The sequence below is a fragment of the Oncorhynchus gorbuscha genome, unplaced genomic scaffold (assembly GCF_021184085.1).
Source record: "Oncorhynchus gorbuscha isolate QuinsamMale2020 ecotype Even-year unplaced genomic scaffold, OgorEven_v1.0 Un_scaffold_4554, whole genome shotgun sequence".
Classification (NCBI taxonomy): Eukaryota; Metazoa; Chordata; class Actinopteri; order Salmoniformes; family Salmonidae; genus Oncorhynchus; species Oncorhynchus gorbuscha.
Window position 1 is genome coordinate 1 of NW_025745295.1, and position 27,908 is coordinate 27,908.

General features: G+C 48.5%; 1 protein-coding gene across 1 annotated transcript; it reads left to right on the forward strand.

The window, feature by feature from the left end:
* Positions 1 to 100: 100 nt before the first annotated feature.
* LOC124018265 (dynein axonemal heavy chain 11-like) lies at positions 101 to 27,627 on the forward strand (the record flags this gene model as incomplete). Its single annotated transcript, XM_046333530.1, has 19 exons — positions 101 to 232; positions 323 to 496; positions 736 to 940; positions 8,460 to 8,625; positions 8,733 to 8,835; positions 8,916 to 9,053; positions 9,195 to 9,296; positions 9,435 to 9,596; positions 12,180 to 12,304; positions 12,511 to 12,673; positions 12,813 to 12,936; positions 19,092 to 19,234; positions 19,458 to 19,619; positions 19,713 to 19,772; positions 19,907 to 20,080; positions 20,234 to 20,380; positions 20,548 to 20,661; positions 27,105 to 27,248; positions 27,445 to 27,627. Coding segments are annotated over 19 exons (2,721 nt in total), but the record flags the coding sequence as incomplete, so codon positions are not given.
* Between the last annotated feature and the right edge of the window lie 281 nt (positions 27,628 to 27,908).

Genomic DNA, 27,908 nt, shown 5'->3' on the forward strand with positions numbered 1-27,908 from the left:
TCCAATCAGACACTGTGTTCTCTGTCTGCTGTCCAATCAGACACTGTGTTCTCTCTCTGCTGTCCAATCAGACACTGTTTTCTGTCCGTTGTCCAATCAGACGCTCTGTTCCTTGTTGGACTGCCTGCTGACAGAAGACAACACTCCTCCTGACTCTCCCAGGGAACTCTATGAGATCTACTTTGTCTTCGCCTGCGTCTGGGCCTTTGGAGGAGCTCTGTTCCAAGACCATGTGAGTGTTTGTGTTCTGTGTGTGTGTGTGTGTGTCAGTGCCAGCAACTCATGTAACTCTCTTTCTCTGCTCATTCATTGCCTTTTCCAGTTGATCGACTATCGCGCCGAGTTCAGTCGCTGGTGGTCGAAGGAGATGAGAGCGGTGAAGTTCCCCTCGCAGGGCACAGTGTTCGACTACTTCATAGACTCCGACACTAAGAAGTTCAGTCCCTGGATTGAGAGGACGCCCCGGTTTGAGCTGGAGCCTGATGTCCCCTTACAGGTCTGTACTTGTTTCGGCTCCCTTTAGCGAAGTGTACCTACTCTAAATCTCTCTGCGTGAGAATGTGTTCTGACTGACTAAGTGTCACTGGTGTGCCTTTCGTAACAGCAGTATGTACATGTGTGCGTGTGAATTTGTGACGTGAGTGTATGTAATATCTGCATGTCTTTCTGACACGTGTGTGTGTGTGTGTGTGTGTGCGTGTGTGTGTGTGCGTGCGTGCGTGCGTGTGTTTCCAGACGGTGCTAGTCCACTCGGCAGAGACCATCTGTCTGACGTACTTCATAGACCTGCTCCTGCAGAGAGGCAAGCCTGTGATGTTGGTGGGGAACGCTGGAGTAGGGAAGACCATCCTGGTCTCTGATAAAGTAGCCAAGCTACAGGAGGACTACATGGTGGCTAAAGTCCCCTTCAACTACTACACCACCTCGGCTATGCTACAGCGTGAGTCACCAGTGGCCGTTGTCTGCCACTGTATGCCGTAGTTGGAGTTATACCGGCCTGGTTCCATTTCAATTACTAGACCCACTTATTAGAGGGCAACCCAGGGATGGAACCAAACCAATCTCTGCCCTCAAGAACTGATTCAGTATCAGCCCTCGTACTTCACTGGTGATTCTAGTGTGCCATATTTTAATGGATATGATGTTTAAAAACCCCTAGAGTTGATGTCCAAAAATTCAATTAGCATAAAACAAAAATCCCCATCAAAATACATCCTCTTAAGCATCGAGTCGATGGATTACATGCGCTGACCAACTAGCAAGTGTCTTCACTGCCATTTTCAACCTCTCCCTGTCTGAGTCTGTAATACCAACATGTTTCAAGCCGACTACCATAGTCCCTGTGCCCAAGAACACCTGCCTAAGTGACCCGTAGCACTCACGTCTGTAGCCATGAAGGGCTTTGAAAGGCTGGTAATGGCTCACATCAACACCATTATCCCAGAAACCCTAGACCCACTCCAATTTACATACTGCCCCAACAGATCCACAGATGATGCAATCTCTATTGCACTCCACACTGCCCTTTCCCACCTGGACAAATGGAACACCTATGTGAGAATGCTGTTCATTGACTACAGCTCAGCGTTCAACACCATAGTGACCTCAAAGCTCATCACTAAGCTAAGGTCCCTGGGACTGAACACCTCCCTCTCTGCACCTGGATTCTTAACTTCCTGATGGGCTGCCCTCATGTGGTAATGGTAGGTAACAACATATCTGCCACACTGATCCTTAACATGGGGGCCCCTCAGGGGTACGTGCTCAGTTCCCTCATGTACTAACTCCTTCACTCATAACTGCACGGCCAGGCACAACTCCAACACCATCATTTAAGTTTGCTGACAACAGCGAGACAGCATATAGGGAGGAGGTCAGAGACCTGGCCATGTGGTGACAGGAAAACACCCTCTCCCTCAAGGTGATCAAGACTAAGGAGACAATTGTGGACTACAGGAAAAGGAGGACCGAGCATGCCCCCAATCCCATCGACTGGGCTGTAGTGGAGCAGGTTGAGAGCTTCAAGTTCCTTGGTTTCCACATCACCAACAAACTAACATGGTCCAAGCACACCAAGACAGTCATGAAGAGGGCATGACAAAACCTATTCCCCGTCAGGAGACTGAAAAGACTTGTCATGGGTCCCCCGATCCTCAAACGGTTCTATAGCTGCACCATCGAGACTGGTTATATCACTGCCTGGTATGGCTACTGCTCAGCCTCCAACCGTAAGGCACTGGATCCAAGATGGCATAGCAGTCAGACGTCGTGTTGTGTCCCTTGTATATATCGTTTTTTTTACATATTTTTCTTTGCATATCTTTTAAAACAATTTGCTAAACCTCAACTTCTAAATACTCTCCTGCAACCCGCCTCACCCAATGTAGCGCGGATCTGCTTTTTTTCTAAAGTATTTACATTTACTTCGGATCCGGAACCCCTCAACTGAAGCTAGCCAGCTAACTACCAGCTATCAGTCAACAAACCATTGCTAGCGGTCTTCAGCTAACCGGTCATCAGCTAACCTTTAGCTCGGAAAGCTCTCGCCAGTTCGAACAACGCGACTCTAACCAGAGCGTAACGGACCTATTATTTTTTTGTCCCCGGATTCCCACCGCAAACGGAACATTTTCAGCTGGATCTTCACAGCTAGCTAACTAACTAACCGCAACCCCGGATGATTACTCCTGGCTAGCGTTTCCACCCACTTAGCTTGAAGCTAGCCCGGCCAGAGCTCCTGTGCTACCACCGAAGCATACTCCTGGGCTACAATATCCGGACCCACGACCGGTCTATCGATGTCACCGCATGAAGAGGCATAAACAGACTCACCCCATCGCGACGTCCCCCAAAGGCTAACTTTCTAGCCCTTGCTATCTCCTTGCTTGCTAATCCCAACCACTCACTGGACCCATATTTACTTTCAATTTCTTTTCGATTTTTAATTCGTTTATACCTTCCGGTAACCTGCCTCACCCAATGTGATACGGAATCGCTACTATTTTTAATTTTTAGAACACACTCAAGAACCTCCAGAAGCTAACCAGCTAACTAGCTACAAGCTATTTAGTCATTGTTAGCCACTGCTATCGGCTTTTACCTTTTACCTTCTGCACAGCCAGCCAGTTTTTTAAACCTGGATAATACTCGCCAGTCTAGCTTCCCTCCCCTGGACACTGATCACTTGGCTACATAGCGGATGCATGCTGGACTGTCCATTAATCACGGTACTCCATTCTGCTTGTTTATGTTTTATCTGTCGGCCCCAGCCGCACTCAGGCTTTGTCTGTAGTTAATCCGACCCTCCCTGCCTAGTCAACGCCATTTTACCTGCTGTTGTTGTGCTAGCTGATTAGCTGTTGTTGTCTCAACTACTGTTTTAGCTAGCTCTCCCAATTCAACACCTGTGATTACTGTATGCCTCGCTGTATGTCTCTCTCAAATGTCAATATGCCTTGTATACTGTTGTTCAGGTTAGTTATCATTGTTTTAGTTTACAATGGAGCCCCTAGTTCCACTCTTCATACCCCTGATACCTCCTTTGTCCCAACTCCCACACATGCGGTGACCTCACCCATTTACAACCAGCATGTCCAGTGATACAACCTCTCTCATCATCACCCAGTGCCTGGGCTTACCTCCGCTGTACCCGCACCCCACCATACCCCTGTCTGCGCATTATGCCCTGAATATATTCTACCATGCCCAGAAATCTGCTCCTTTTATTCTCTGTCCCCAACGCTCTAGGCGACCAGTTTTGATAGCCTTTAGCCGCACCCTCATTCTACTCCTCCTCTGTTCCACGGGTGATGTGGAGGTAAACCCAGGCCCTGCATGTCCCCAGGCACCCTCATTTGTTGACTTCTGTGATCGAAAAAGCCTTGGTTTCATGCATGTCAACATCAGAAGCCTCCACCCTAAGTTCGTTTTACTCACTGCTTTAGCACACTCTGCTAACCCTGATGTCCTTGCCGTGTCTGAATCGTGGCTCAGGAAGGCCACCAAAAATTCTGAGATTTCCATACCCAACTATAACATTTTCCGTCAAGATAGAACTGCCAAAGGGGGAGGAGTTGCAGTCTACTGCATAGATAGCCTAAAAAGTAATGTCATACTTTCCAGGTCCATACCCAAACAGTTCGAACTACTAATTTTGAAAATGACTCTTTCCAGAAATAAGTCTCTCACTGTTGCCGCCTGCTACCGACCCCCCTCAGCTCCCAGCTGTGCCCTGGACACCATTTGTGAATTGATCGCCCCCCATCTAGCTTCAGAGTTTGTTCTGTTAGGTGACGTAAACTGAGATATGCTTAACACCCCGGCAGTCCTACAATCTAAGCTAGATGCCCTCAATCTCACACAAATCATCAAGGAACCCACCAGGTACAACCCTAAATCTGTAAACAAGGGCACCCTCATAGACGTCATCCTGACCAACTGTCCCTCCAAATACACCTCCGCTGTCTTCAACCAGGATCTCAGCGATCACTGCCTCATTGCCTGTATCCGCTACGGAGCCGCAGTCAAACGACCACCCCTCATCACTGTCAAACGCTCCCTAAAACACTTCTGTGAGCAGGCCTTTCTAATCAACCTGGCCCGGGTATCCTGGAAGGACATTGACCTCATCCCGTCAGTTGAGGATGCCTGGTCATTCTTTAAAAGTAACTTCCTCCCCATTTTAGATAAGCATGCTCCGTTCAAAAAATGCAGAACAAAGAACAGATATAGCCCTTGGTTCACTCCAGACCTGACTGCCCTCGACCAGCACAGAAACAACCTGTGGCGGACTGCAATAGCATCGAATAGTCCCCGCGATATGCAACTGTTCAGGGAAGTCAGTAACCAATACACGCAGTCAGTCAGGAATGCTATGGCCAGCTTCTTCAGGCAGAAATTTGCATCCTGCAGCTCCAACTCCAAAAAGTTCTGGGACACTGAAGTCCATGGAGAACAAGAGCACCTCCTCCCAGCTGCCCACTGCACTGAGGCTAGGTAACACGGTCACCCCCGATAAATCCATGATTATCGAAAACTTCAACAAGCATTTCTCAACGGCTGGCCATGCCTTCCGCCTGGCTACTCCAACCTCGGCCAACAGCTCCGCCCCCCCTGCAGCTACTCACCCAAGCCTCTCCAGGTTCTCCTTTACCCAAATCCAGATAGCAGATGTTCTGAAAGAGCTGCAAAACCTGGACCCGTACAAATCAGCTGGGCTTGACAATCTGGACCCTCTATTTCGGAAACTATCCGCCGCCATTGTCGCAACCCCTATTACCAGCCTGTTCAACCTCTCTTTCATATCGTCTGAGATCCCCAAGGATTGGAAAGCTGCCGCAGTCATCCCCCTCTTCAAAGGGGGAGACACCCTGGACCCAAACTGTTACAGACCTATATCCATCCTGCCCTGCCTATCTAAGGTCTTCGAAAGCCAAGTCAACAAACAGGTCACTGACCATCTCGAATCCCACCGTACCTTCTCCGCTGTGCAATCTGGTTTCCGAGCCGGTCACGGGTGCACCTCAGCAACGCTCAAGGTACTAAACGATATCATAACCGCCATCGATAAAAGCCTTGCCAAGGCTTTCGACTCTGTCAATCACCATATTCTTATCGGCAGACTCAGTAGCCTCGGTTTTTCGGATGACTGCCTTGCCTGGTTCACCAACTACTTTGCAGACAGAGTTCAGTGTGTCAAATCGGAGGGCATGCTGTCCGGTCCTCTGGCAGTCTCTATGGGGGTGCCAAAGGGTTCAATCCTCGGGCCGACTATTTTCTCTGTATATATCAATGATGTTGCTCTTGCTGCGGGCGATTCCCTGATCCACCTCTACGCAGACGACACCATTCTATATACATCAGGCCCGTCCTTGGACACTGTGCTATCTAACCTCCAAATGAGCTTCAATGCCATACAACACTCCTTCCGTGGCCTCCAACTGCTCTTAAACGCTAGTAAAACCAAATGCATGCTTTTCAACCGTTCACTGCCTGCACCCGCATACCTGACCAGCATCACCACCCTGGATAGTTCCGACCTTGAATATGTGGACATCTATAAGTACCTAGGTGTCTGGCTAGACTGTAAACTCTCTTTCCAGACTCATATCAAACATCTCCAATCGAAAAATCAAATCTAGAGTCGGCTTTCTATTCCGCAACAAAGCCTCCTTCACTCACGCCGCCAAACTTACCCTAGTAAAACTGACTATCCTACCGATCCTCGACTTCGCCGATGTCATCTACAAATTGCCTCCAACACTCTACTCAGCAAACTGGATGCAGTTTATCACAGTGCCATCCGTTTTGTCACTAAAGCATCTTATACCACCCACCACTGCGACCTGTATGCTCTAGTCGGCTGGCCCTCGCTACATATTCGTCGCCAGACCCACTGGCTCCAGGTCATCTACAAGTCCATGCTAAGTAAAGCTCTGCCTTATCTCAGTTCACTGGTCACGATGGCAACACCCATCCGTAGCACGCGCTCCAGCAGGTGTATCTCACTGATCATCCCTAAAGCCAACACCTCATTTGGCCGCCTTTCGTTCCAGTTCTCTGCTGCCTGTGACTGGAACGAATTAAAAAAATTGTTGAAGTTGGAGACTTTTATCTCCCTCACCAACTTCAAACATCTGCTATCTGAGCAGCTAACCGATAGCTGCAGCTATACATAGTCTATCGGTAAATAGCCCACCCATTTTTACCTACCTCATCCCCATACTGTTTTTATTTATTTACTTTTCTGCTCTTTTGCACACCAATATCTCTACCTGTACATGACCATCTGATCATTTATCACTCCAGTGTTAATCTGCAAAATTGTAATTATTTGCCTACCTCCTCATGCCTTTTGCACACAATGTATATAGACTCCCCCTTTTTTTCTACTGTGTTATTGACTTGTTAATTGTTTACTCCATGTGTAACTCTGTGTTGTCTGTTCACACTGCTATGCTTTATCTTGGCCAGGTCGCAGTTGCAAATGAGAGCTTGTTCTCAACTATCCTACCTGGTTAAATAAAGGTGAAATGAAAAAAATGAAAAACTACAGAGGGTAGTGCATATGGCGCAGTACATCACTGGGACCAAGCTTCCTGCCATCCAGAACCTCTATACCAGGCGGTGTCAGAGGAAGGTCCTAAAAAGTGTCAAAGACTCCAGCCTCCCTAGTCATAGACTGTTCTCTCTGCTAGCGCATGGCAAGCGGTACCGGAGCGCCAAGTCTAGGTCCAAGGTGCTTCTAAACAGTTTCTACCCCCAAGCCATAAGATTACTGAACATCTAATCAAATGGCTACCCAGACTACTTGAAACCTGGCACCATCCCTACGGTGAAGTATGGTGGTGGCCGTATCATATTGTGGGGATGTTTTTCAGCGACAGGGACTGGGAGACTAGTCAGGATCGATGGAAAGATGAACCGAGCAAAGTGTAAGAAAGATCATTAATGAAAACCTGCTCCAGAGCGCTCAGGACCTCAGACTGGGGCGAAGGTTCACCTTCCAACAGGACAACGACCCTAAGCACACAGCCAAGACAATGCAGGAGTGGCTTCAGGACAAGTGTCTGAATGTCCTTGAGTGGCCCAGCCAGAGCTCAGGCTTGAACCCGATCGAAAATCTCTGGAGGAACCTGAAAATAGCTGTGCAGCGATGCTACCCATCCAACCTGACAGAGCTTGAGAGATTCTGCAGAGAAGAATGGGAGAAACTCCCCAAGTACAGGTGTGCCAAGCTTGTAGCGTAATACCAAAGAAGACTCGATGCTGTAATTGCTGCAAAGGTACTTTAACAAAGTACCGAATAAAGGGTCTGAATACTTACTTAAATGTGATATTTCAGGTTTTTGCAAACATTTCTAAAAACCTTTTTTTACTTTGACATTATGGGATATTGTGTGTAGATTGAGGTTGATAAAATATATATATATAATCCATTTAGAATAAGGCTGTAACGTAACAAAATGTGGGAAAACTCAGGAGGTCTGAATACCTTCCGAATGCACCGTACATGGAAGTAGTATGTGCCTCCCCCAAAATACGAGTAAAAATAGATGATCATTTCTTATCTCTCAGATATCTCTCTCAGATATACACTTCAAAACACTTCCTTTTGATAAATTGTTTACTCTGATTTGCCATGTATGAATGGGGAGACAGGTAGCCTGGTGGTTAGAGCATTGGGTGGATCAAAAAATATATATATATATATGTTATTCATTCGTTTCTATGGGCTAGAACCAGTAAGACTAAATTCAATGTTTAATTAAATGTATGTTTTTATATATTTTGCTTTTTATACCTACAGTACAGTACAGTCCTACCATTCAAAATCAAACAGCAGAAGTATCCATGGTCCGACCATTTTAAAACAATTCCGTAGTAGAACGCCCACCTGAACGGCTATAATTCTGCTGCCTATAGTGGCATAATGTGATGTGTGTGTGTGTGCACTGCAGGTGTGTTAGAGAAGCCTCTAGAGAAGAAGGCAGGGCGTAACTATGCTCCTCCTGGAACCAAGAAACTCATCTACTTCATAGATGACCTGAACATGCCTGAGGTGGATGTGTATGGTACTGTCCAGCCACACACACTCATACGCCAGCACCTGGACTACAACCACTGGTGAGAGGACACACACATACATACACGCACGCACGCACACTCAAACATCATTGCATGAACTATAACTGCTAGTGTGCGAGTCGGTGCGTGTTTATGTGGTCTTTCAGGTACGACAGACAGAGGCTGGTGCTGAAAGAGATTCATAACTGTCAGTACATCACCTGTATGAACCCTACAGCAGGGAGCTTCTCAGTCAACCCCAGACTACAGGTAACACACATATACAGTCGACTCTAGACAACAGCAACACACACAGGCTAACCTCTCTCTCCTCGCTCTCTCTCTCTCAGAGGCATTTCTCAGTGTTTGCGGTTCATTTCCCTAGCACTGAGGCGCTAGCCACTATCTTCACTAGCATCCTGTCAGCCCATTTCCTCCAGGGGGGCTTCAGCTATGGCGTCTCGCGCTCGGTAGGAACACTAATACAGGTATGTCAGTCTGTCTGTCTATCTGATTATCTACCTACCTGTCTGCCAAGTCTGTCTGTGTCTCTTTCAGTCTGTGTGTCTGTCAATCAATCTACTTTCCTCCTCCCTCCCTCCATCCATTTTGTCTTTCTCCTCCTGCAGGCAGCCATCTGTCTCCATCAGAAGGTCAGTCAGAACTTCCTCCCCACGGCCATACGCTTTCACTATATCTTCAACCTGAGGGACCTCTCCAACATCTTCCAGGTAGCACACACACACATTGAAAAAACATCATTGTCATCATCAATCTTCATCAATGTGGATTCATGCCTCTCTATCTCGCTCTTTATCTATGTCTCCCTCGCTCTCTCACTCTTTATCTACGTCTCCCTCTCTGTGTAGGGTATTCTGTTTGCCCTGCCAGATTGTGTGCGTTACCCCATAGACCTTGTCCATCTGTGGCTCCATGAGTCGTCCCGGGTTTACTCTGACAAACTGATGGAGGAGAAGGATGTGGAACTCTTCAACAAGATTCTACTGGACACTGGCAAGAGATACTTTGAGGTGAGAGACATGTGGCAGCCGTCTGATGGGGTTGTTACAAACAAGACTGCTTAACATACAACATGCTACTCTCTTTACTTCATTCACTCATATTTACATATTGTGTCTCTCTGAAATTGCTTATAGTAAAGTGATCCATATGGCCTTTACACATCCAGTGCATTCGGGAAGTATTCAGACCCCTTCACTTTTTCCACATTTTGTCACGTTTGCAGCCCTTTTCTAAAATAGTTTAAATCAATCTGCACAACCTCGTAATGACTAAGTACTGAGTAAATGGTCTGAATACGTACATAAATGTGATATTTCAGTTACATGTTTTCTACATTTGCAAAAAAATAGTTTTTTTTTGCATTGTCATTATCAGTGGCGATTTTAGCAGGTAAATCTTGGTGGAGCAAATAAAAGTGGGACGCATCCTAGCAAAGCCACGACACAACACTAAACAATATATGAATTTCACTAAAACGGTGACGAACTGTGCCCACAAACTGTTCGGGCCTACATAAAGATGTCCCAACAACAGCAGTCCCAACACCTTACCACTGCGACACCTGACAGCGAAACATTTCATTCAGCCTCATTTACTGCCTTTAAAATAATATAGCTGTTATGGCTGTCTTGCTTAAACAAACGTGGTTTCTACTGACATTTGAGACGTACACGCTAAGGTATAAGGGTAACGTCAAGTAGATAAGAGGCAATCTGTAATTTTGATTAAGACATTAATGAGCGAGCTAGAATGGACGTGGTCAATATAACTATTTGTTCAGCACTTTTGAAATATACAGCAACAGATTTCAAAACATGGGCCGTTCTTACAGGGTTCCTGCACACCAAGTCAGAACCGTAGGATAAATAAAGGGGGCTTATAAGCAGACAATGAACGCTCTTACAATATCAATGATTACATTTCTCAAAAACAGGTTATAGGCTACATGTGCACCACAAAGTCAGAACAGTAGGCGTAATTAAGAGGTGAAAATAGACCAAATTATTGGGGTGAGGCCTATGGGCTTCTAACAGCTTACTACACAACATACACTTAGTATTATTTTCTTAGCTACAGTACACATCTCCCTGGCATGTTACACCATTTATGCAGCAGCATACAAGACATTTTTGGACTCACCTTGTTGTGCTTTGCTCACTTGAACAGGAAGGTGGCACGGCGGTCCATTGTGTGCAAATTTTGTCATCAGAGTCTGGCATTCTCTGGATGTACGGTGATTTCAAGACAACTGGGAACTCAAAAAAAGGTTGAATAATGATGACATCAGTGATCTTCAGGTCATAGCTCTAGTAAGAGGCCCGAATTCCGAGTCGGATGAATGTTCAAAACTTATTTTCCCAGTCGTAGCTCATTTTTCCCAAGTTCCCAGTTGTCTTGAACTCTTTAAAGCAGATGTTGCAGTTCGATTTAACAGTTGTTTTAAGCAGGGCACAATTCATGCTTCATTGACAGAATGGCCAATGTTGAATGTTTATCATTTTTAACTAGGAAAAGAGACCCTTAATCTTAGACTTGGGACCACACAGCCACTCCACTGAATAGCAGGCTGATGATTGCTTTGCAATCCTTGCAGTTAGCCAATGATTCCTTCCAAACCACTCATTGCTGAATTTGAGATTTCCAACCTGGTGAGCAATCTTTATGTACAATGGCCGATGAGCACCGATACATTTTATCTATAATTTCTCGTCATTATTTCTCTTCATATGATAAGGATTAAAAAGGATTTGAAAGTAGATTGTCGACTTGATTCATGACGATGACTGCTCGCTAAGTTTTGAAAGTATGATGTTGACATGATCAGTCCATTCAAAGCTACTGTAGATATATGTGATTTGACATTTTATTTGTGACCAATGACCTTGAGCCTTCTTGGATGGGCACTTCTAATGTAACTCTATGGCAGCACCCAAGGGGCTTGAATTTTCTAGCTCTACCCTTAGACTTTGTGGTGATGTAGTGTCCCCATAGGTGACAGAGCACTGAGCCAATCACGGCGCAATGCTCCGTATTTTCTGCTGCCCCACCACCACAGAAAGCACTGAGCTAGGCTGAAGCACCTGCATTTTGAAACTGCCTTACTCAAGAAAACAAAAAAGAGACCATGTTTGTATGTGGCTTTATTAACTCATCGATATATCTTCTTCTTTTTTTTTACATTGTTTGCAAACTGATATGTGACACGTATTAATGCCAAGATAACATGCAAAACAGGAAAGCCCCCCCCAAAATTGTGGGGCTCTGCCCAAACTCCCCTGAATGATAGGTCGCCACTGGTCATTATGGGGTATTGTGTGTAGATTGATGAGGAGGGAAAACGATTTAATCCATTTTAGAATAAGGCTGTAATGTAACAAAATGTGGAAAGGGTCAAGGGGTCTGAATACTTCCGAATGCACTGTACACTTACTGTAAGTGATGTTCTGTTCAAGTTCTCCCTCTGGCTTTCTCTTTTTCCTGCTCTCTCTCTCTCGCTCTCGCTCTCCCCTCCTCTCTGTGCAGGGTATAGATGAGTCTAGTTTCATCCACCAGCCCCTGGTGTACTGTCACTTTGCCCATGGGGTGGGGAGCCCAGGTACCACCAGGCATCAGACTGGGAAAAGCTCCAGAAGACCCTGACTGATGCTCTGGAACACTACAACGAGCTGCATGCTGTCATGAACCTGGTGCTCTTTGAGGAGGCAATGCAGCATGTGTGAGAGTCACACACACACTGCCCTGTCTGTCACAATCTCCACTCGCTCAGCCAATCACTAACTTCACTCGGTGCGCCACTCACACACACACACACACACACTTTGCTTATTTTCCTGCTGTAAACTGCAGGGTAATGCACATACGATCTCTCATCACACCTGAAATAAGCACACACTCACGCCAAGTTGATATGTCTGTGTCCAGGTGTCGTATCAGTCGTATCCTGGAGGCCCCCCATGGTAATGCTCTGCTGGTGGGGGTGGGAGGCAGTGGGAAGCAGAGTCTGTGTCGCCTCGCTGCCTTCCTCAGTACCCTGGAGGTGTTCCAGATTACACTGAGGAAGGGCTACGGGATACATGACCTACGGGTACGGACTATCGACCAAATAACGGCTAAATACAACAGAATTTCTGGAAGGTTGAAAGCAAGAGCTCTAGATATCTAGATCCTGCTCATTTACAAAAATCCCCCTTCCCTCATCTCCCCCCCTCATTCTCTCTCTGTAGAGTGATATTGCAGCGCTGTACATCAAGGTGGGGGTGAAGAATATTGGGACAGTCTTCCTCCACACAGATGCCCAGATCCCAGACGAACGCTTCCTGGTCCTCATCAACGACATGCTGGCGTCAGGTTAGCACCAACACCACATCTCAACCATTCAAAGACATGCTGGCATCTAACCTGGACTCGGGGGTAGACGTAACATAGTAAATGTACATCCGGGACACAAAAATGATGACATGTTACCTTCCGTATGGTATGTATTCATTTCTGGATGTCCGTCACCCATTTAGTGTGGTATAAATTTGTAAAACGCACGATATGTTCTGAATTCCATTTTGCTGTGTCTAATGTTAGCTATGTGGCTAGGCGCCTAACGTTAGATAAGTGGCTCGGTGGCTAAGTTTAGCTAGGCTAGGGGTTAAAAGTTAAGGCCAGGGTTAAGGTTAGGTTGAAGGTTAGGGGAAGGGTAGCTACCATGCCAAGTAGTTGGAAAGTAGCCCAAAAGTAGTACGTAGTTGCAAAGTAACTAAAAAGTAGTAAGTAGTTGCTAATTAACTAAAATGATGCCCGTGATGAGATTAGAACTGGCAACCTTTGGGTTGCTAGACATTCACGTTATACGCAAACACATCCACCCCGACCAACCACCCTACTTTTTTTGTCCATAAGTAACCTTCTGTCTTTTGTAACCACACCAAACGTAACGTATCGTACTAATTTCAGTGTCCCGGATTTACATTTACTATGTTATGTCTAATCTATAAAACCAGAATGTGGCATCAGGTACCTACACCACACCACACCTCAAACATCAACGACATGCTGGCATCAGGTACCTACACCACACCACACCTCAAACATCAACGACATGCTGGCATCAGGTACCTACACCACACCACACCTCAACCATCAACTACATGCTGGCATCAGGTACCTACACCACACCACACCTCAACCATCAATGACATGCTGGCATCAGGTACGCACCAACACCACACCTCAACCATCAACGACATGCTGGCATCAGGTACCTACACCACACCTCAACCATCAACGACATGCTGGCATCAGGTACCTACACCACACCACACCTCAACCATCAACGACATGCTGGCATCAGGTACCTACACCACACCACACCTCAACCATCAATGACATGCTGGCATCAGGTACGCACCAACACCACACCTCAACCATCAACGACATGCTGGCATCAGGTACCTACACCACACCTCAACCATCAACGACATGCTGGCATCAGGTACGCACCAACACCACACCTCAACCATCAACAACATGCTGGCATCAGGTATCTACACCACACCACACCTCAACCATCAACGACATGCTGGCATCAGGTACCTACACCACACCACACCTCAACCATCAACGACATGCTGGCATCAGGTACCTACACCACACCACACCTCAACCATCAACGACATGCTGGCATCAGGTACCTACACCACACCACACCTCAACCATCAATGACATGCTGGCATCAGGTACGCACCAACACCACACCTCAACCATCAACGACATGCTGGCATCAGGTACGCACCAACACCGCAACTCAACTATCAACGACATGCTGGCATCAGGTACCTACACCACACCACACCTCAACCATCAACAACATGCTGGCATCAGGTACCTACACCACACCACAACCATCAACGACATGCTGGCATCAGGTACGCACCAACACCACACCTCAACCATCAACGACATGCTGGCATCAGGTACGCACCAACACCACACCTCAACTATCAACAACATGCTGGCATGAGGTACCTACACCACACCACACCTCAACCATCAACGACATGCTGGCATCAGGTACCTACACCACACCACACCTCAACCATCAACAACATGCTGGCATCAGGTACCTACACCACACCACAACCATCAACGACATGCTGGCATCAGGTACGCACCAACACCACACCTCAACCATCAACGACATGCTGGCATCAGGTACGCACCAACACCACACCTCAACTATCAACAACATGCTGGCATCAGGTACCTACACCACACCACACCTCAACCATCAACGACATGCTGGCATCGGGTACCTACACCACACCACACCTCAACCATCAACAACATGCTGGCATCGGGTACCTACACCACACCACACCTCAACCATCAACGACATGCTGGCATCAGGTACCTACACCACACCTCAACCATCAACGACATGCTGGCATCAGGTACGCACCAACACCACACCTCAACCATCAACAACATGCTGGCATCAGGTATCTACACCACACCACACCTCAACCATCAACGACATGCTGGCATCAGGTACCTACACCACACCACACCTCAACCATCAACGACATGCTGGCATCAGGTACCTACACCACACCACACCTCAACCATCAACGACATGCTGGCATCAGGTACCTACACCACACCACACCTCAACCATCAACGACATGCTGGCATCAGGTACCTACACCACACCACACCTCAACCATCAACAACATGCTGGCATCAGGTACCTACACCACACCACAACCATCAACGACATGCTGGCATCAGGTACGCACCAACACCACACCTCAACCATCAACGACATGCTGGCATCAGGTACGCACCAACACCACACCTCAACTATCAACAACATGCTGGCATGAGGTACCTACACCACACCACACCTCAACCATCAACGACATGCTGGCATCAGGTACCTACACCACACCACACCTCAACCATCAACAACATGCTGGCATCAGGTACCTACACCACACCACAACCATCAACGACATGCTGGCATCAGGTACGCACCAACACCACACCTCAACCATCAACGACATGCTGGCATCAGGTACGCACCAACACCACACCTCAACTATCAACAACATGCTGGCATCAGGTACCTACACCACACCACACCTCAACCATCAACGACATGCTGGCATCGGGTACCTACACCACACCACACCTCAACCATCAACGACATGCTGGCATCGGGTACCTACACCACACCACACCTCAACCATCAACGACATGCTGGCATCGGGTACCTACACCACACCACACCTCAACCATCAACGACATGCTGGCATCAGGTACCTACACCACACCACACCTCAACCATCAACGACATGCTGGCATCAGGTACCTACACCACACCACACCTCAACCATCAACGACATGCTGGCATCAGGTACCTACACCACACCACACCTCAACCATCAACGACATGCTGGCATCAGGTACGCACCAACACCACACCTCAACCATCAACGACATGCTGGCATCAGGTACGCACCAACACCACACCTCAACTATCAACAACATGCTGGCATGAGGTACCTACACCACACCACACCTCAACCATCAACGACATGCTGGCATCAGGTACCTACACCACACCACACCTCAACCATCAACAACATGCTGGCATCAGGTACCTACACCACACCACAACCATCAACGACATGCTGGCATCAGGTACGCACCAACACCACACCTCAACTATCAACAACATGCTGGCATCAGGTACCTACACCACACCACACCTCAACCATCAACGACATGCTGGCATCGGGTACCTACACCACACCACACCTCAACCATCAACGACATGCTGGCATCGGGTACCTACACCACACCACACCTCAACCATCAACGACATGCTGGCATCGGGTACCTACACCACACCACACCTCAACCATCAACGACATGCTGGCATCGGGTACCTACACCACACCACACCTCAACCATCAACGACATGCTGGCATCAGGTACCTACACCACACCACACCTCAACCATCAACGACATGCTGGCATCAGGTACCTACACCACACCACACCTCAACCATCAACGACATGCTGGCATCAGGTACCTACACCACACCACACCTCAACCATCAACGACATACTGGCATCAGGTACCTACACCACACCACAACCATCAACGACATGCTGGCATCAGGTACGCACCAATACCACACCTCAACTATCAACAACATGTTGGCATCAGGTACCTACACCACACCACACCTCAACCATCAACGACATGCTGGCATCGGGTACCTACACCACACCTCAACCATCAACGACATGCTGGCATCGGGTACCTACACCACACCACACCTCAACCATCAACGACATGCTGGCATCGGGTACCTACACCACACCACACCTCAACCATCAACGACATGCTGGCATCGGGTACCTACACCACACCACACCTCAACCATCAACGACATGCTGGCATCGGGTACCTACACCACACCACACCTCAACCATCAACGACATGCTGGCATCAGGTACCTACACCATACCACACCTCAACCATCAACGACATGCTGGCATCAGGTACCTACACCACACCACACCTCAACCATCAACGACATGCTGGCATCAGGTACCTACACCACACCTCAACCATCAACAACATGCTGGCATCAGGTACCTACACCACACCACAACCATCAACGACATGCTGGCATCAGGTACGCACCAACACCACACCTCAACCATCAACGACATGCTGGCATCAGGTACGTACCAACACCACACCTCAACTATCAACAACATGCTGGCATCAGGTACCTACACCACACCACACCTCAACCATCAACGACATGCTGGCATCAGGTACGTACCAACACCACACCTCAACCATCAACGACATGCTGGCATCAGGTACGCACCAACACCACACTTCAACCATCAACAACATGCTGGCATCAGGTACCTACACCACACCACACCTCAACCATCAACGACATGCTGGCATCAGGTACCTACATCCCACCACACCTCAACCATCAACGACATGCTGGCATCAGGTATTGACACCACACCACACCTCAACCATCAACGACATGCTGGCATCAGGTACGCACCAATACCACACCTCAACCATCAACGACATGCTGGCATCAGGTACCTACACCACACCACACCTCAACCATCAACGACATGCTGGCATCAGGTACGCACCAACACCACACCTCAACCATCAACGACATGCTGGCATCAGGTACCTACACCACACCACACCTCAACCATCAATGACATGTTGGCATCAGGTACGCACCAATACCTCAACCATCAACGACATGTTGGCATCAGGTACGCACCAATACCTCAACCATCAACGACATGCTGGCATCAGGTACGCACCAACACCACACCTCAACCATCAACGACATGCTGGCATCAGGTACGCACCAACACCACACCTCAACCATCAACGACATGCTGGCATCAGGTACCGACACCAACACCACACCTCAACTATCAACGACATGCTGGCATCAGGTACCTACACCACACCACACCTTAACCATCAACGACATGCTGGCATCAGGTACCTACACCACACCTCAACCATCAACGACATGCTGGCATCAGGTACCTACACCACACCTCAACCATCAACGACATGCTGGCATAAGGTACCTACACCACACCACACCTCAACCATCAACGACATGCTGGCATCAGGTACGCACCAACACCACACCTCAACCATCAACGACATGCTGGCATCAGGTACGCACCAACACCACACCTCAACTATCAACGACATGCTGGCATCAGGTACCTACACCACACCACACCTTAACCATCAACGACATGCTGGCATCAGGTACCTACACCACACCTCAACCATCAACGACATGCTGGCATCAGGTACCTACACCACACCTCAACCATCAACGACATGCTGGCATAAGGTACCTACACCACACCACACCTCAACCATCAACGACATGCTGGCATCAGGTACCTACACCACACCTCAACCATCAACGACATGCTGGCATCAGGTACGCACCAACACCACACCTCAACCATCAACGACATGCTGGCATCAGGTACGCACCAACACCACACTTCAACCATCAACAACATGCTGGCATCAGGTACCTACACCACACCTCAACCATCAACGACATGCTGGCATCAGGTACGCACCAATACCACACCTTAACCATCAACGACATGCTGGCATCAGGTACCTACACCACACCACACCTCAACCATCGACCTACACCACACCACACCTCAACCATCAACGACATGCTGGCATCAGGTACGCACCAACACCACACTTCAACCATCAACAACATGCTGGCATCAGGTACGCACCAACACCACACCTCAACCATCAACGACATGCGGGCATCATGTGCCCTGTCTCCTAGGGGACATCCCAAACCTGATCTGTAAGGAAGTAGTGGACATGATCGTGAGGCATCCCCTAGCTAGTGTGTTAGTATTCTAGTGTGTGCCCTATCTCCTAGGGGACATCCCAGACCTGTTCAGTGAGGAGGAAGTGGATATGATCGTGACGTCCATCCGTATGGAGCTAAGAGGACTGGGCCTGATTGACAACAGAGACAACTGCTGGGCCTTCTTCATCGAGAGGATACGGAGGCAGCTCAAGGTCTGTCTACTGGGCTCAATGAGATCAATCAATTAAAGTCAGCTCTATAACAGGAAATGTAATAGGTGGAAGGTGGAAACTGTGTGCTACGTTTACAACAAAGTATGCGCAATTTATTTCCTGAAGAGGGAAATGTCAACAGTGACAAATAGTTGATTTGTCTCTCTCCTCTTTTCCCTCTCCCGTCTCCCCCTCTGTTCTTCTTCCCTCCACCTCGCTACAGGTGGTCCTGTGTTTTTCCCCGGTAGGGTTCACCCTGCGTACCCGTGCTCGTAAGTTCCCGGCCCTGGTCAACTGTACAGCCATAGACTGGTTCCACTCCTGGCCTCAGCTGGCCCTTCAGTCTGTCAGCACCACCTTCATAGAGAAGATACCTGATCTGGAGGTTAACACCAGTCCGACGACACGTCACAGTCACATAGACAGTGGATGATATATATTTGTTTGCATATCCATGTTTTCTCTCTAACCTCTCTAGCCGGATGTCCGTGCGTCCATCAGTGAGTTTATCTCCTACGCCCATACCAGCGTTAACGAGGTGAGAGGCTGAGAAATAATTTATCTCTACAACATAAAGGGCTTCATTTCAGTGACAGTTGAGTCAGTTGAAATCAAGTGACAGATCATTTGAATATAATATTGAAAGTACTTTATTGTCTAAATGTGTTCCAGGTGAGTGTGAAGTACCAGCAGAACGAGAAGCACTTCAACTACACCACTCCCAAGAGCTTCCTAGAGTTTATGAAGCTGTACGGTAACCTACTGGGGAGAAAACGCAGAGAGCTCACTCAGAAGATGGAGAGACTGGAGAACGGCCTGCAGAAACTACAGACCACGGCCTCACAGGTCAGTCAGACTCATAGCCCCCCCCACACACACACACACACAGGAACACACTTCGCCTCTTCCCTCTCTCTCTCTCTCTCTCTCTCGCTCGCTCTCGCTCTCCGAGCCATCTCTCTACCGACCCTCCATCCATATCTATTTCCCCCTTCTCAGGTGGAGGATCTTAAGGCGAAGTTAGCAGTCCAGGAAGTAGAGCTGTGGCAGCGGAACACAGACACAGAGGCTCTCATCTCTAAGATCGGCCAGCAGACAGACAAACTCAACCAGGAGAGGGCGGTGGCAGACGCGGAGGAACAGAGGGTAAGAGTTGAACACGTGAGCCTTGATCAGTTTCAAGGAATCCTCAGAAATCGTAATGGTGTTGGTAGTAATTATTAGGTAATTACCATTTTGTTGTGCCATTTCTAAGTTGAAATGTGCAATGTATAAGTGTTTAGTGTGTGGTGCTGTGTGTTGTTGTCCTTTAGGTAGGAACCATCCAGGCTGAGGTGACCACACAGCAACAGCAGAGTGAAGAGGACCTGGCGAAGGCTGAACCTGCCTTACAGGCAGCTGACGCAGCCCTCAACACACTCAACAGGGTAACACACAGCTCTACAGGCAGCTGACGAAGCCCTCAACACACTCAGCAGGGTAACACACAGCTCTACAGGCAGCTGACACAGCCCTCAACACACTCAACAGGGTAACACACAGCTCTACAGGCAGCTGACGAAGCCCTCAATACACTCAACAGGGTAACACACAGCTCTACAGGCAGCTGACACAGCCCTCAACACACTCAACAGGGTAACACACAGCTCTACAGGCAGCTGACACAGCCCTCAACACACTCAACAGGGTAACACACAGCTCTACAGGCAGCTGACACAGCCCTCAACACACTCAACAGGGTAACACACAGCTCTACAGGCAGCTGACGCAGCCCTCAACACACTCAACAGGGTAACACACAGCTCTACAGGCAGCTGACGCAGCCCTCAACAGGGTAACACACAGCCTTACTGTCATGCAGGTGAAAGAGGACCCAAAAGCGACTTGGCGAAAACAGAGTCTTTAATCCAGTAAAGTGAATACAAACAAAAAAACACAACTTTCACTCGAAATGACGAGGACAAACTGGAGACTCGATCTTGAACAGCAGGTGAACAGCAGGTTGCCTCGGGAAGGCACTCGAACCAGACAGACTCAGACACCTGCTCACCACGCAGCATCTGAGGAAAACACGACACGACAGGGCGATACACAATCACAGCACGGTGAATTCTAAACAAGGAACCGACAGGACAGGAACGGAACACAAAGGAAGAAATAGGGACTCTAATCAGGGGAAAGGATCGGGAACAGGTGTGGGAAGACTAAATGATTGATTAGGGGAATAGGAACAGCTGGGAGCAGGAACGGAACGATAGAGAGAAGAGAGAGCGAGAGAGTGAGAGAGGGAGGGGGAGAGAGAGGGATAGAAAGAGGGAAAGAACCTAATAAGACCAGCAGAGGGAAACGAATAGAATGGGGAGCACAGGGACAAGACATGATAATAAATGACAAACATGACAGTACCCCCCCACTCACCGAGCGCCTCCTGGCGCACTCGAGGAGGAATCCTGGCGGCAACGGAGGAAATCATCAATGAGTGAACGGTCCAGCACGTCCCGAGACGGAACCCAACTCCTCTCCTCAGGACCGTAACCCTCCCAATCCACTAAGTATTGGTGACCCCGTCCCCGAGAACGCATGTCCATGATCTTATGTACCTTGTAAATAGGTGCGCTCTCGACAAGGACGGGAGGGGGGAGGGAAGACGAACGGGGTGCGAAGAAAGGGCTTAACACAGGAGACATGGAAGACAGGATGGACGCGACGAAGATGTCGCGGAAGAAGCAGTCGCACAGCGACAGGATTGACGACCTGGGAAACACGGAACGGACCAATGAACCGCGGAGTCAACTTACGAGAAGCTGTCGTAAGAGGAAGGTTGCGAGTGGAAAGCCACACTCTCTGGCCGCAACAATACCTTGGACTCTTAATCCTGCGTTTATTGGCGGCTCTCACAGTCTGTGCCCTGTAACGGCAAAGTGCAGACCTCACCCTCCTCCAGGTGCGCTCACAACGTTGGACAAACGCTTGAGCGGAGGGAACGCTGGACTCGGCAAGCTGGGATGAGAACAGAGGAGGCTGGTAACCCAGACTACTCTGAAACGGAGATAACCCGGTAGCAGACGAAGGAAGCGAATTGTGAGCGTATTCTGCCCAGGGAGCTGTTCTGCCCAAGACGCAGGGTTTCTGAAAGAAAGGCTGCGTAGTATGCGACCAATCGTCTGATTGGCCCTCTCTGCTTGACCGTTAGACTGGGATGAAACCCGGAAGAGAGACTGACGGACGCACCAATCAAACGACAGAACTCCCTCCAAAACTGTGACGTGAATTGCGGGCCTCTGTCTGAAACGGCGTCTAACGGGAGGCCATGAATTCTGAATACATTCTCGATAATGATTTGTGCCGTCTCCTTAGCGGAAGGAAGTTTAGCGAGGGAATGAAATGTGCCGCCTTAGAGAACCTATCGACAACCGTAAGAATCACAGTCTTCCCCGCAGACAAAGGCAGACCGGTAATGAAGTCTAGGCGATGTGAGACCATGGTCGAGAAGGAATGGGGAGCGGTCTGAGACGACCGGCAGGAGGAGAGTTACCCGACTTAGTCTGCGCGCAGTCCGAACAAGCAGCCACGAAACGGCGCGTGTCACGCTCCTGAGTCGGCCACCAAAAGCGCTGGCGAATAGACGCAAGAGTGCCTCGAACACCGGGATGACCAGCTAACTTGGCAGAGTGAGCCCACTGAAGAACAGCCAGACGAGTGGAAACAGGAACGAAAAGGAGATTACTAGGACAAGCGCGCGGCGGCAGTGTGCGTGAGTGCTTGCTTAACCTGTCTCTCAATTCCCCAGACTGTTAACCCGACAACACGCCCATAAGGAAGAATCCCCTCGGGATCAGTAGAAGCCACAGAAGAACTAAACAGACGGGATAAGGCATCAGGCTTGGTGTTCTTGCTACCCGGACGGTAAGAAATCACAAACTCGAAACGAGCGAAAACAACGCCCAACGAGCTTGACGGGCATTAAGTCGTTTGGCAGAACGGATGTACTCAAGGTTCTTATGGTCTGTCCAAACGACAAAAGGAACGGTCGCCCCCTCCAACCACTGTCGCCATTCGCCTAGGGCTAAGCGGATGGCGAGCAGTTCACGGTTACCCACATCATAGTTGCGCTCAGATGGCGACAGGCGATGAGAAAAATAAGCGCAAGGATGAACCTTATCGTCAGACTGGAAGCGCTGGGATAGAATGGCTCCCACGCCTACCTCTGAAGCGTCAACCTCGACAATGAATTGTCTAGTGACGTCAGAGTAACGAGGATAGGAGCGGACGTAAACGTTCTTTTAGAAGATCAAAAGCTCCCTGGGCGGAACCGGACCACTTAAAACACGTCTTGACAGAAGTAAGAGCTGTGAGAGGGGCAGCAACTTGACCGAAATTACGAATGAAACGCCGATAGAAATTAGCGAAACCTAAAAGCGCTGCAACTCGACACGTGACCTTGGAACGGGCCAATCACTGACAGCTTGGACCTTAGCGGAATCCATCTGAATGCCTTCAGCGGAAATAACGGAACCGAGAAAAGTAACGGAGGAGACATGAAAAGAGCACTTCTCAGCCTTTACGTAGAGACAATTCTCTAAAAGGCGCTGTAGAACACGTCGAACGTGCTGAACATGAATCTCGAGTGACGGAGAAAAAATCAGGATATCGTCAAGATAGACAAAAACAAAGATGTTCAGCATGTCTCTCAGAACATCATTAACTAATGCCTGAAAAACAGCTGGCGCATTGGCGAGACCGAACGGCAGAACCCGGTACTCAAAATGCCCTAACGGAGTGTTAAACGCCGTTTTCCACTCGTCCCCCTCTCTGATGCGCACGAGATGGTAAGCGTTACGAAGGTCCAACTTAGTAAAGCACCTGGCTCCCTGCAGAATCTCGAAGGCTGATGACATAAGGGGAAGCGGATAACGATTCTTAACCGTTATGTCATTCAGCCCTCGATAATCCACGCAGGGGCGCAGAGTACCGTCCTTCTTCTTAACAAAAAGAACCCCGCCCCGGCCGGAGAGGAAGAAGGCACTATGGTACCGGCGTCAAGAGACACAGACAAATAATCCTCGAGAGCCTTACGTTCGGGAGCCGACAGAGAGTATAGTCTACCCCGAGGAGGAGTGGTCCCCGGAAGGAGATCAATACTACAATCATACGACCGGTGAGGAGGAAGGGAGTTGGCTCGGGACCGACTGAAGACCGTGCGCAGATCATGATATTCCTCCGGCACTCCTGTCAAATCGCCAGGTTCCTCCTGAGAAGTAGGGACAGAAGAAACGGGAGGGATGGCAGACATTAAACACTTCACATGACAAGAAACGTTCCAGGATAGGATAGAATTACTAGACCAATTAATAGAAGGATTATGACATACTAGCCAGGGATGACCCAAAACAACAGGTGTAAACGGTGAACGGAAAATCAAAAAAGAAATAGTCTCACTGTGGTTACCAGATACTGTGAGGGTTAAAGGTAGTGTCTCAAATCTGATACTGGGAAGATGACTACCATCTAAGGCGAACATGGGCGTAGGCTTCTCTAACTCTCTGAAAGGAATGTCATGTTTCGAACCCATGCTTCGTCCATGAAACAACCCTCAGCCCCAGAGTCTATCAAGGCACTACATGTAGCACCCGAACCGGTCCAGCGTAGATGGACCGACAAAGTAGTACAGGATTTTGATGGAGAGACTTGAGTAGTTGCGCTCACCTGTAGCCCTCCGCTTACAGATGAGCTCTGGCTTTTACTGGACATGAATTAACAAAATGTCCAGCAACTCCGCAATAGAGGCACAGGCGGTTGGTGATCCTCCGTTCCCTCTCCTTAGTCGAGATGCGAATCCCTCCCAGCTGCATGGGCTCAGTCTCTGAGCCAGAGGAGGGAGATGGTTGCGATGCGGAGCAGGGAAACACCGTTGATGCGAGCTCTCTTCCACGAGCCCGGTGACGAAGATCTACCCGTCGTTCTATGCGGATGGCGAGAGCAATCAAAGAGTCCACATCTGAAGGAACCTCCCGGGAGAGAATCTCATCCTTAACCACTGCGTGGAGTCCCTCCAGAAAACGAGCGAGCAGCGCCGGCTCGTTCCACTCACTAGAGGCAGCAAGAGTGCGAAACTCAATAGAATAATCCGTTATGGACCGTTCACCTTGGCATAAGGAAGCCAGGGCCCTAGAAGCCTCCTACCAAAAACTGAACGGTCAAAAACCCGAATCATCTCCTCTTTAAAGTTCTGGAACTTGTTAGAGCAATCAGCCCTTGCCTCCCAGATAGCTGTGCCCCATTCTCGAGCCCGGCCAGTAAGGAGTGAAATGACGTAAGCAACCCGAGCTCTCTCTCTAGAGTATGTGTTGGGTTGGAGAGAGAACACAATCTCACACTGCGTGAGAAAGGAGCGGCACTCAGTGGGCTGCCCGGAGTAGCAAGGTGGGTTATTAACCCTAGGTTCTGGAGGCTCGGCAGGCCAGGAAGTAACAGGTGGCACGAGACGTAGACTCTGGAACTGTCCAGAGAGGTCGGAAACCTGAGCGGCCAGGTTCTCCACGGCATGGCGAGCAGCAGACAATTCCTGCTCGTGTCTGCCGAGCATGGCTCCTGGATCTCGACGGCAGTGTAACGAGCGTCTGAAGTCGCTGGGTCCATTCCTTGGTCGGTTCCTTCTGTCATGCAGGTGAAAGAGGACCCAAAAGCGACTTGGCGAAAACAGAGTCTTTAATCCAGTAAAGTGAATACAAACAAAAAACACAACTTTCACTCGAAATGACGAGGACAAACTGGAGACTCGATCTTGAACAGCAGGTGAACAGCAGGTTGCCTCGGGAAGGCACTCGAACCAGACAGACTCAGACACCTGCTCACCACGCAGCATCTGAGGAAAACACGACACGACAGGGCGATACACAATCACAGCACGGTGAATTCTAAACAAGGAACCGACAGGACAGGAACGGAACACAAAGGAAGAAATAGGGACTCTAATCAGGGGAAAGGATCGGGAACAGGTGTGGGAAGACTAAATGATTGATTAGGGGAATAGGAACAGCTGGGAGCAGGAACGGAACGATAGAGAGAAGAGAGAGCGAGAGAGTGAGAGAGGGAGGGGGAGAGAGAGGGATAGAAAGAGGGAAAGAACCTAATAAGACCAGCAGAGGGAAACGAATAGAATGGGGAGCACAGGGACAAGACATGATAATAAATGACAAACATGACACTTACAGGCAGCTGACACAGCCCTTAACACACTCAACAGGGTAACACACAGCCTTACATGTAGCTGACGCAGCCCTCAACACACTCAACACACTGTTTGAAAAGACTGCCTGAAATTTCAGCCTGTTGTGGTGGAAGGGAGTATTGGCCTGCCTGGTGACATCACCAGGTAACTGAGTTAGTAGACCAATAAGACAGAATTCCAAACCTCTCTTCCAATAGCGGCTCATTTTCATGTTTCCCCTCCCCAGTTATACCACTCCCTGACAGTCCTAGCAAAGTTCTTGCTTGAGAAATTGCTCTTTGCTAATAAGCATTTTTTTTTACCATTTTAATGTAAAACAATAGCAATAAGGTACATAATTGCTACCCGTTAAAAAACTAAAAGCCTCAAGACGAAGGCCCTGGAGGGCCGACACATAAAGCTTAATAAAGAGCAATCATACTAGCAAGAGCAGTTTGCAGGTTCCTTATTTGTTTCTCATGTTATTCAATTGTTACCATTCACCTGCAACAAAGATCGCTCAGATGTGCAAGTGCCTTTTGAATTTGACTTAATTGCTACCCAGAAATGATTTGATATGGAGATATATTGGTCCAATGTATTAATACAGGACGTTTTTTTATATATCATGCGATTCCTAATCATGTGTCCTCCCTCTAGCTGAACCTGACAGAGTTGAAGACGTTCCCTAACCCCCCGGCCATAGTGACCAACGTTTCTGCTGCTGTCATGGTGCTACTGGCTCCTCATGGTAAATTACCCAAAGACCGCAGCTGGAAGGCAGCCAAAGTAGTCATGAGCAAGGTCAGTCTTGGTGTGTCTTGTCTGTGTGACAAAGTGTGTAAGGAGCATATATCCATAGGTGACAGTTTGTCTGTCTGGCCGTCCGTGTGTCTGTGTCACTTTGTGTTAACGGCAGTGTTTCAGAGTGTTTCAGAGTGTTTCAGAGGGTTCCAGAGTGTTTCAGAGTGTGTACGCCCATGTGTATGTCTATGCCCAGGTGGATGACTTCCTACAGGCGTTGGTGAACTTTGACAAGGAACACATCCCGGAATCGACAGTGAGGTGCGTGAGAGATGAGTACCTCAGTGACCCAGAGTTTAACCCTGAGTTTGTCAGACTCAAATCATCCGCCGCCGCCGGTCTCTGTGCCTGGGTCCTCAACATCATACGCTTCCACGAGGTACACTCCACACAGTAATACACAATACTGTATACACTCCACACAGTAATACACAATAATGTATACACCCCACACAGTAATACACAATACTGTATACACCCCACACACTAATACACAATGCTGTATACACTCCACACAGTAATACACAATGCTGTATACACCCCACACAGTAATACACAATACTGTATACACCCCACACACTAATACACAATGCTGTATACACTCCACACAGTAATACACAATGCTGTATACACCCCACACACACTAATACACAATGCTGT